The sequence below is a fragment of the Hyperoodon ampullatus genome, assembly GCF_949752795.1.
Source record: "Hyperoodon ampullatus genome assembly, chromosome: 4".
Taxonomy (NCBI): domain Eukaryota; kingdom Metazoa; phylum Chordata; class Mammalia; order Artiodactyla; family Ziphiidae; genus Hyperoodon; species Hyperoodon ampullatus.
The window spans coordinates 44,004,269-44,015,816 of record NC_136917.1 but is presented as its reverse complement, the minus strand read 5'-3'; the positions used below and the strand labels follow the sequence as shown (position 1 = coordinate 44,015,816).

At 41.8% G+C, this 11,548-nt stretch overlaps 1 protein-coding gene across 2 annotated transcripts; it reads left to right on the top strand.

Annotated features, from left to right (window-relative positions):
- Positions 1-469: 469 nt before the first annotated feature.
- On the top strand, positions 470-7,932 carry CNOT8 (CCR4-NOT transcription complex subunit 8; the record flags this gene model as incomplete). 2 transcript variants are annotated; one of them, XM_079703187.1, is made up of 6 exons in its annotated part: positions 470-586; positions 1,768-1,961; positions 4,018-4,179; positions 4,917-5,061; positions 5,763-5,873; positions 7,783-7,932. In XM_079703187.1, 6 exons carry the CDS (start codon positions 470-472, stop codon positions 7,930-7,932), a joined length of 879 nt encoding a protein of 292 aa, XP_079559313.1. The 2 variants fall into 2 exon arrangements, with proteins under 2 accessions (XP_079559313.1, XP_079559314.1); XM_079703188.1 differs by lacking the exon at positions 4,018-4,179.
- Positions 7,933-11,548: the final 3,616 nt, after the last annotated feature.

Genomic DNA, 11,548 nt, shown 5'->3' with positions numbered 1-11,548 from the left:
GAAAGTCATGGTAAGGGCATATTTGTGTTAACAGGGGACTATTTTAGTCTTTAGGTGTCTGGAGAGGGCTCAAAAACTGGTTTAGGGCAATGGTTTCATTTCTATGCTAAAGGGCAGCTTGGGCAAAAGTTTCTTCATGTTTCTTAAGGAATTTTATTTTCTTCAAGTTAAAGAACTGAGGGAGGGAGAGTGTGTGTGTGTGTGTGTGTGTGTGTGTTTGTATGTGTGTCTGTTTTGACAAAGGCAGGTTCCGTCATCATATAAAATGGAGAATAAATATAAAAGTCCTAATGTTTTAGCTTAAGCTGATGAAGTGATGGTAAAATACTGTTTTGATGTCTTTGTTAATGTCTTAATGCCAGTATGTAAATTAATGTGATTTCAAAATATGTTTTTGAATGTAGATCAGATCAACCATTGACTTGCCCTCTAACATAGTCAGCTGAAAGCGACTTCAAGTTTCTTCAGGATGCCTGCGGCACTTGTGGAGAACAGCCAGGTCATCTGTGAAGTCTGGGCCAGCAATCTAGAAGAAGAGATGAGGAAGATCCGAGAAATCGTGCTCAGTTACAGTTATATTGCCATGGTAAAGAGCTCTACTCTGTTTGACTCACCTTCTGGTATGGACTTAGGGAATATTTAATGTGAGATTTTTGAAAGAAATGATTATACTAAAGCCATGGTAAATTAAACATCATGGAGGGTTATGTTGCTTTTATGAAACATCAAGGTAGCCTGTGTGTCTGAAAAGGATGTAACCTCTAGTATCTAGTGTTTATGATGTTACTTTTGTCTGCAAGTCTCTAAGCAGAAGTTGTCTCAGTCCATAGGGCACATCTCTTCCACAGGTATGGTGAATTTGACTGGCAGTGTTAAAGCAGTTTTTAAAAAGTAGTTGCCAACATTTAAAAATCAAGAGACCTTCCTTAAATTCCAGATTTCTGGTATCTCTGGAAGAAATGGACAGATCCGGCATTATAGGGTCTACATTCCTGCCTGACACTGAGTGGCTGGAGGGAGGCACGTATCATAGTGATATCAAGAGCCTCTTTTAGGGGTGGCATGTACCCTTTAGTTTGCTCCAGTCCCCATTACTCATACCATTTTAATACCCTGCACACTTTACTCTGTTACGTTAGCTGCCTGGTTTGCAACTCCTGCTGTGGAGGGTATAGAATTATGTCTTTAGCCTGGTATTCAGAACTCTCTCTGATCTTGTTCCAGGTTTTTTACTTTAAGCCAAATGTGGCTATTTATTACTTTTGTTGAATGGCTGTTTCACTTTCCTATATTTGTATTTTTATTTATATAGTGTTTTGTTCTCAACCTAGACTGTTCCTAATTAACTGTATATGAACCAAGAATGTTCTTTTTTTTTTGGCGGGGTTGGGGGTGTGTTGCGTGGCTTGTGGGATCTTAGTTCCCCGACCAGGGATCGAACCACTGGACCACCAGGGAATTCCCGAACCTAGAATGTTCTTAATAGACCTAGAGTTAGTCAACTACTTCTATTCACATCCTGCTTAGGATCTCCAAGCTGTTGTGTAAACCTTCACGTTTCTACTGCTCCTTCTGTATACATCAATGAAATCAGTATTTTAAGGTGAATTTTTGTGCCTGAGCTTGGGGCTTCTCACATAACTTTTATAAATTGAGATAAAACTTTTATTTATGAATGGTCAAGTCAGCATTCAGTGTTTGTTGTTGTTGTTTTCAGCATTCAGTGTTCTGTGAAACCTTACGATGAGAGACTTTTTCCTTTTCTAGGACACAGAATTTCCAGGTGTTGTGGTGCGACCCATTGGTGAATTTCGTAGTTCCATAGATTACCAGTATCAGCTTTTACGGTGCAATGTTGACCTTTTAAAAATTATCCAGCTGGGCCTTACATTCACGAATGAGAAGGGAGAATATCCTTCTGGAATCAACACTTGGCAGTTCAACTTCAAATTCAACCTTACGTAAGTGTCTGAGACACTTCTCAATGTTATTCTTAGATTTGCTACATTTGTACAGACTGATTTCTAACTGATTTTATTAATTTTAAGTTTTGTTTCCACCAAACCCAAGTAGGGGTTGGAGAGAGTAGTCAAGCAGAAGATGGAGTAAGGAATCTCAAAAAGTAGTAAAGTCCCTCTTAAAGAACTCTTACAAGTCGACAATAAAAAGACAGCCTAATTAAAAATGGGCACAAGGGGGCTTCCCTGGTGGCGCAGTGGTTGAGAGTCTGCCTACCGATGCAGGGGACGCGGGTTCGTGCCCCGGTCCGGGAAGATCCCACATGCCACGGAGCGGCTGGGCCCGTGAGCCATGGCCGCTGAGCCTGCATGTCTGGAGCCTGTGCTCTGCAACGGGAGAGGCCACGACAGTGAGAGGCCTGTGTACTGCAAAAAAAAAAAAAAAAAAAAAAAGGGCACAAGGACTTCCCTGGTGGCACAGTGGTTAAGAATCTGCCTGCCAATGCAGGGGACACGGGCTTGAGCCCTGGCCTGGGAAGATTTCCTGTGCCACGGAGCAACTAAGCCTGTGCACCACAACTACTGAGCCTGTGCTCTAGAGCCTGCGAGCCACAGCTGCTGAGCCCGCGAGCCACAACTACTGAAGCTTGCCTGCCTAGACCCTGTGCTCCGCAAAGAGAAGCCACTGCAATGAGAAGCCTGCACACTGCTACGAAGAGTAGCCCCTGCTCGCCACAAACAGAGAAAAGCCCGTGCGCAGCAACGAAGACCCAACACAGCCATAGATAAATAAATAAATAAATTTTAAAAATGGGCACAAGATCTGAATAGACATTTCTCCAAAGAAGATTTAGAAATGGCTAATAAGCTTATGAAAAGATGGTCACCACCATTAGTCGTTAGGGAAATGCAAACCAAAACCATGAGATACTACTTCATACCCACTAGGTGGCTATGATCAAAAAAACATAATAACAAATGCTGGTGAGGGTGTGGAGAAATTAGAACTCTCATATATTGCTATTGGGAATATAAAATGATGCAGCCTCTTTGGAAAACAGGCAGTTTCTCAAAAGGTTAAAAATAGAGTTAGTGTATGACCCAGCAATTCCACGCAAGAGAAATGAAGACATACATCCATGTAAAAACTTGTATGTGAGTGTTCATAGCAGCATTATTCATAAAGGCCCCAAACTGGAAACAGTCCAAATGTCTGTGATCTGAGGAATGGCTATATGTGGCATATCCATGCCATGGAATGTTACTGCACAGTACAGAGAGAGAAAGTACTGACATATGCTATACATGGATGAGTTTTGAAAACATTACGCTAAGGGAAAGAAGCCAGACACAAAAGATCACATTCTTAACCACTGCGCCACCAGGGAAGTCCTGCTTTTCATTAAATAATGAGAAAATGTGGATCTTTCATAATTAAGATACTTATTTTGTGGGGGAAAAATCCCATTTTTCTTTCTGTCACAGGTAAGATTACTTTGTGTGTTTGCTAGAATACTGGGAGGAATTAATTGATTTATTCTTAAATTATTAAAGTACTTCAAGAATACTTACTCTAGGGACTTCCCTGGTGGCGCAGAGGTTAAGAATCCACTTGCCAAGGCAGGGGACATGGGTTTGAGCCCTGGTCCAGGAAGATCCCACATGCTGCGGAGCAACTAAGCCCGTGCGCCACAACTACTGAGCCTGTGCTCTAGAGCCCATGAGCCACAACTGCGGAGCCTGCATGCCACAACCACTGAAGCCCACATGCTGCAACTACTGAAGCCCCCGCGCCTAGAACCCGTGCTCCACAACGAGAAGCCACTGCAATAAGAAGCCCACGCACCACAACGAAGAGTATCCCCCGCTTGCCACAACTAGAGAAAGCCCGCATGCAGCAGGGAAGACCCAACACGGCCAAAAATAAATAAATAAAATATAAAAAAATAAATTAAAAAAAAGAATACTTATTCTGTAATTTATAAGGTGATGGTAATATTGTTACCCACTACTCTGTTACCTTACCACCAGCTAAGAAGTAAACACCTTCTCTTTTTAGAGAGGACATGTACTCCCAGGATTCCATAGATCTCCTTGCTAACTCAGGACTGCAGTTTCAGAAGCATGAAGAGGAAGGGATTGACACATTGCACTTTGCAGAGCTGCTTATGACATCAGGGGTGGTTCTCTGTGACAATGTCAAATGGCTTTCATTTCACAGGTCAGTCTCGAGAGTGTTTCTCTCTTCCTTTGGAAGCAAGGAATTGAATTCTTGTGTTATTTTTGCAGTCCTCTGGCACTCTTTTGTTGCTCACTAGCAGTTATAAAGTTGAAATGGTAACAGTTGCTTACATTTCAGTTTTTCAGAAAACACTTTGGAGCACATGCTGGTTTATTTCACACAGTACTAGGCTGTATCATGTGGCTGCAGTGGGCATATGCCAAGTGGAAAGATGGAGGGTGGGAAGGATGGAAGCACTTGGTCATCTCTTTCTCGTCATTTAAATGGCTGGCCTGGAGTTTCCTGGGTACTCAAAAGCCAAATTCCCCTTAGGAGAAGTTATTTTACCTTTCAGTACCTTTTCTTTTTTTTTCTGGTCGCCCCGCCTGGCTTGTGGGATCTCAGTCCCCAACCAGGGATTCAACTTGGGCCACAGCAGTGAAAGTGCCAAATCCTAACCACTAGCCCCCCCAGGGGACTCCATACCTTTCAGTACGTTTAAATTTTTGATGAATAAAACCCACATTTATAAACCCTTGGGTTCTCTTGTATATCTCCCATATTAATCTGTTATGTGGTTATTTAATGGAAAGTTCAGAGGACAGGATAAACTACTTTGGAAAACTGAAAGTTCCTACCATGAGGTAGCATCATAAGCTCTGAGAAATAAAGCAGTTCAATGCTGGGGCCTGTTAACTCCTGCTCTTTCACCTTACTGCCTCATTCTTTCCTCGTAGTGGCTATGATTTTGGCTACATGGTAAAGTTACTTACGGATTCTCGTTTGCCAGAAGAGGAACATGAATTCTTTCACATTCTGAACCTTTTCTTCCCATCCATTTATGATGTGAAATACCTGATGAAAAGTTGCAAAAATCTTAAGGTACACAATATTTTTCTTAATAGTAGTAATGACAACAAGAAGACAAAAGTGCAGACTTATCATTTTGCTTTATTGCAGTTTGTTCAGCATGTGTCCTTGAGTACCTGCTAGGTGCCAGCATGGTGCTAGACAGGGTATATAGAGAGTTGATTGGCACAGGGATTTGTGTGGTAACTGTCTTTAACCTGGGCATGAAGGGAGCCTTCTGCTACTCTCACCCTAAGGCAGGCATTCTTCACTTAGGGCCCACGAACCTAGTGAAACAGTTAGAGACATGAGGTATATGTATGATTTGTTAGGAATGGGGTCTACAGTGTACCAGACTCTCAGAGGGGTTCTTAGCTCTAGACAATTTAAGAACTCCCTCCTCTAATAAATTGTTGATATAAGAGGTTTGCCATCTAGAATTGGATTGGCATTTACTATTTCCCCAACCTTGTTTTACAGCAGTGAGGACTTTCAGGGGCGGAGGTCTGACAAAATTAACGATACAGAAAAGAACGATCAGAGTGAAAAGTGGAATATAACACAGTGTATCATTTGGAGGGCTGAAAAGGGGATACTGCTGGGGAAGACCTGTTAAGTAAATGGCCTGTTCCTACTTCCTGTCACCACAAGAAGTAAACTCAAGAATAGACATAGTTGACTCCAGTAGAGAAGTGGGGTCTGTAATATTATATTTGTTTTCCTTACATCTCCAGGGAGGTCTTCAGGAAGTTGCTGATCAGTTGGATTTGCAGAGAATTGGAAGGCAGCACCAGGCAGGCTCAGACTCACTGCTAACGGGAATGGCATTCTTCAGGATGAAAGAGGTAAGGCAAAGGTTTTTTGGGCTGAGGTTTGTTGAAAATTTATAGTTTCTCTTGGAAGTTGGTGATCACCTTGAAAGCAGTGTGTTTTTTTTTTTTTTTTTGGTTTGTTTGTTATGCATGTGTTCAGTATATTAGATGTGATTTGGGAGGCAAAGAAGCATTCTGAAATGGAGGTCACTCAAGTGTACTTGGTGTTCCTAGCACCTCTCATCCTTGCAATTATTTGCTTTTCTTCTGATTTCTATAATATGAACACATTTGTGAAACCACCCACTTATTTTATGCTAAGTTCTATTAATTATCAAATGTCCCACAGCTAACATCATATTCAGTGGTGAAAAGCTGAAAGCTTTTCCTCTAAGATCAGGAACAAGACAAGGATGCCCACTCTCTCCACTTTTATTCAACATGTTATTGGAAGTCCTAGCTGGAGCAGTTAGGCAAGAAAAAGAAATATAAGGCATCCAAATCAGAAAGGAGGAAAACTCACTATTTTCAGATGACATATATAGAAAACCCTAAAGACTCCACCAAAAAACTGTTAGAACTAATAAACGAATCCAGTAAAATTGCAGGATAAAAAATTAATATTAAAAATATGTTGTTTCTGGGCTTCCCTGGTGGCGCAGTAGTTGAGAGTCCGCCTGCCGATGCAGGGGACACGGGTTCGTGCCCCGGTCCGGGAAGATCCCACATGCTGCGGAGCGGCTGGGCCCGTGAGCCATGGCTGCTGAGCTTGCACGTCCGGAGCCTGTGCTCCGCAATGGGAGAGGCCACAACAGTGAGAGACCCGCGTACCGCAAAAAAAAAAAAAAAAAAAAAAAAAAAAGTTGTTTCTATACACTAATAGTGAACTATCAGAAAGAGAAATTATGAAAACAATCCCATTTACAGTTGCATCAAAAAGAATAAAATAACCTTGGAATAAATTTTACCAAGGAGGTGAAAGACCTGTATACTGAAAACTCTAAGACACTGATGAAAGAAATTGAAGAAGACACAAATAAATGGAAAGATATTCTGGGCTCATGGATTGGAAGAATTAATATTGTTAAAATGTCCATACTACCCAAAGTAGTCTACAGATTGAATGTAATCCTGATCAAAATTCCAGTGGCACTTTTCACAGAAATAGAACAAATAATCCTAAAATTTGTATGGAACCACAAAAGACTCCAAATAGCCGAAGCAATCTTGAGGAGGAAGAACATAGCTGGAAGCATCATGCTCCCAATTTTGCCCTCTGAGGTGCCTTTGGCAATGTCTGGAGACATTCTCGGCTGTCATGACCTGTGGGAGTTGGGTTGTGTGCTACCAGCCAGGGATGCTGCTGAACATCCTACAGTGCTACAATACATGGGACAACCTTCCTCACCCCCCAGCAGAGAGTTATCCTGCCTAGTAGTGCCCAAGAGGGTGAGATACCTTGCTGTGTATGTGCTTCCTGTCCATTTTCTCACTCGTAACAACCTATTATTATATTACCCATTTTACGGATAGGAAACCGTGGCTTAAGGAGCGTTGAAGTGATTTTTCTAAGATCACACAGTGAGTCAGTCTGAGTCTAGAGCTCAAGCTCTTCACCATTGCACTGCCTGTTAAAGAGAAGGGAGGAGATAGAGGCAGTTGTATTAAACAGCAACAGCAGCACAGGGATCCTGGCAGTAAAAACTCATGGAAAGTGGAAGTCTATTCAGAAAGGGGAGCCTATGTAGAGAGAAAGGAGCATGAAAAGACTGTGTAGGAAAGGTCTGGAGCCTTTCTTTATGAAGTTAGTTTCTAGTTGGCTAGGTTTTCAAGGCTTTAAGAGAGCTGGGAGGTGCTGATGTAGTAGTGTTGCGGCTTGGCCTGATTCTTGGCATGACTCTTGGCATGATTCTCACCAGGGGTTCTCTGTCCTATTCTGCAGTTGTTTTTTGAGGACAGTATTGATGATGCCAAGTACTGTGGGCGGCTCTATGGCCTAGGCACGGGAGTGGCCCAGAAGCAGAATGAGGATGTGGACTCTGCCCAGGAGAAGATGAGCATCCTGGCGATCATCAACAACATGCAGCAGTGATGGCGGCGAGGCTCTGCGGAGTGGGCCTGGTCCCAGAGTGGTGCTTAATGTGCTGACTGTGTATACTTACCTTCCTCCCCAAGAGAAGACGCTTCTTTGAGCAAACCGTACCTACCATCTGCGTTGACAAAAAGACTTTTGTTTTACTGAAGACAAAAGATGTCTTTTAGATCCAAAAGAAGGGAGTTTGCTCTGAATTTGTAAACAAGTCTTCCCTATTCCTCATCCCTAAGCCTCTCTTCTCCAGTTGCCTCCTGCCACCAGCATCCATGGCTCATTTGACACCTTCTAAAATCCAGGACAAGTCAGAAACAAACTAGTAAAATGTATATAACTCTTACCTGTGTCATTCTTTTTCTTTTAAATTTGTTGCTAATCTCTGAGGATGAAGACTTCTTGCTGTGATTCTCAGCTGAGCTGAGGGCTTCAAGGCAAAGTGGAACCAAGTGGTGGTCTTGTGAAGCGGGTTATAGATGTTGAGCCTTTCCTTTCCTTCCTTTCTTTTCGTTTATTTTGACCCTTCTCGAGGACATTTGCTTTCCTCACACTTTGTTGGTCTTTATGTATTATTCCGTGGAAATGAATTACTCAGTGCTGAAATACGAAGACCAGATAATGAAAACTTTCCTTAAAAACAAAATTCTACTGAATCTGTCTACCCTTTATTCACAAGGAACTCCAGAATGGGTATTAACTTAACCACTTCCTTTAAGTCTGTGTTCCATTGTGCCACTGAGATTTGCTGTCACATGTGCATCATTTGAAATCATTTTAAGTTTTCATTTCATAAAATACCTTGGATTTGATCCCGAAGGAAATTACTAAGAGCAGGTTTTTGGATCATAAGTCTGTTACATTTTCAGTAATGTGATTTCAGATGGTCGTCTGTACTCTCCTGCCTCTCTTCTCTGTTTTCCCTGCCTTTTCAGCAAACTGAGGAGAAGTTAGGGAGATGGATTATGGTGAGTACAAGAAATGTGAGTCTTTAAAGTTATAGTGGTTACATGTAAACAGGACAGTAAGGAATTTGGGTTATAGGGTTCTCTTGGAGTAATATCCTACAACTGGGGTAGGAAGCTCAGGACTGTGGTTTGTTTTTTTTTTAACTAGTCATTTAAAAAGTACACTGTATTTTTTTTGAATGACTACAGTATGGACAATTTCAAAAAACCAAAAACTCCTTTGGAATAGTGGAAATGAAAACTGGTAACTCACTGAAGTGGTTGAATAGTCTTGCATATTAAAAGCTTATGGAAAACTCAATTTAAAATGATTCAAAAATGTCAAGTATTATAAGCTGGTATTTAAGATGCTTGTAAATATTATTTATGTTTTTAATTTTGTAAAATAAAGATTTCTTTTTAACCACTGGCATGAAGGTTTGGTCTTTCAAAGCTCTGAATTGCTGGCTTTAGAAGATGGTTGTTCGCTGTCAGTGACATGGAAGCATCTTGTCTGTTCCCTAACTCTTGCCTCCATTTTCCACAAGTTGGCTTGCAAACAAAGTGTCTCTTCGTAGGAAGCTTTTAATGAGCAGCTGTGTAAACGGAATTGTCTCTCTACTTCATTCGCCTCGCTGATTATCGGGCCTTACTAGGAAATCAGTTTTAATTCTACTTCCTGGTGCTACTCCATTATATACAGCAGACTCACTTATTAATTAGTGGACTTCTTTTGGATAAATTGAACGTCTGATATCCTAGACTTGGTTCAGGACTTTGTTTCCAATCCTATCTATTGGCCCAAAAATGTGGGGTTTTAAGAAGTCAGGTACAGGCGCAGATCTAGGATTTTGACTGGGATGTTCACATATTGGAAGAGATATATTTATCGTAAGATTTGTGGTAAAGCAGCATAGGTCAGTGGTTCTCAACCAAGGTGCTTTAGCATGCTGGTGACTGTGAGCCCTACACATATATCCTTAACAAATTTGGATTTAAAATAGGTGTTTATTTTTGCCACAGTTGACAACAGGCTTACTGACATGTCAGGAGAAATGTTGAGATGAAGGGTTGAGGAACTGAGTGTTGAGTAGGGGTGTGCTCATTGCATGGGAGAGATAAGAAACAGCTTATTAAAGTGGTGCTGTGCCAGCGGAGGGTCTGCTGACAAGCAAAGCTCTGGCTTGCCCCAGGACACTGGCGCTTCCACTGGTTCTTCCTTTCCCTGGAGCTCAGATGTGCACCTGAGGACTCTGGGGAACAGGCTTCAGCAAGAAGTGAGGATAGGATGGTTAGCAGTGGCTGCTGCCCCAGGAAGAGGAGATTGGCCGGCAAGCAGCTAAGGCCTATGCAGAAGTCTCTGGAGCCGGGGAGAACAACAGGCAGGGCCCACTGGGGGCCTTACCCCCTTGTGGGGACGGTTTTTTTTTCCCCCCCTTTTCTTTCTTTCCTTTTTTTTTTTAAGATAAAATATTCAGAGCCCCCAAAAATAAATAAATAAAGTGGTGCTAAAGAAAGGGGCCCAAGTGTAGTAGAACTGTAAAGAACGTTGCCTTGTATATATATGTGTGTGTGGGGCTGTGTTAGTGGTCATCCTCAGAAAGGGATGGTCCTGAAGAGTAACCAAGAGAATACTAACTATGGGTGTAATTCAGCCTCTGCATATACAGTAGTCTCCCCTTATCTGTGGGGGTTATGTTTCAAGACCCACAGTAGAGGCCTGAAACCATGGGTAGTACTAAGCCCTATAATGTATGCTTTGTGTTTTTCCTATACTAATGGGCAGGTAGTATATACAGCATGGGTATGTTGGACAAAGGGATGAGTCATGTGCTGGGTAGGACGGAGTGAGACTGCCGTGAGATTTCATCATGCTACTCAGAATGGCCACAGCTTAAAACTTACGAGTTGTCTATTTCTGGAATTGCCCATTTAATATTTTTGGACTGCTATTGACTGGGGGTAACTGAAACTGTGGAAAGTGAAATCGTGGCTGACGGGGGTGCTATTGTACTGCCAGATGTTCTTGAATTCCTGTGTTCTGCTAACGCAGTAAGGTCAACTACCAATCACAAGCCTTAGTTGTCAGCCAGTGCTGCTATCAATGAGCTCAGTTTAGAGTCCTTTAAGTCTAAGCTATTAATGAGCATTCTTTCAGTTTCCCAACTTATTCAGTTGAAAGTTTCCATTATGTACCTATTAGATACTAGACACTCTTAAATGAGTGCTAGGGGTAAAATAGTAAAGGGAAGACATAATCTCTACCCTCAAACAAGAGTGTACATGTTTATGATCAGGCAAAGCATTTATAAAGGTAGCTTGTGCTTAAGAATGTAACACTTTGGGTGATTAAAAAAGTTTCTCCTCTTTGGGCGAAACCTGCATAAGGCAAGGCTTTAGAGATTATCAACAATCACTTTGCAGGTGTTAGTTCTGAGTAACTACTGCTGGCTTTTCATGAACTTTCCTCCAGTAGGAAACCACAATTGAGTCCAAAGTCAGATTTCATTGTGTTTAAGTGTAGAGTTGATTGAAACTTGACTCTCATATGTATTATCTGGCTCACTGCAGAAACATACAGGGATCAAAGTGAATGTCTGGAGAGGTGTAAATGCAGAGGTGAAAGGTGTTGGATGTTTTGAATTTGGCACAGTTTCTTAGAGGTCCTTGAAAGT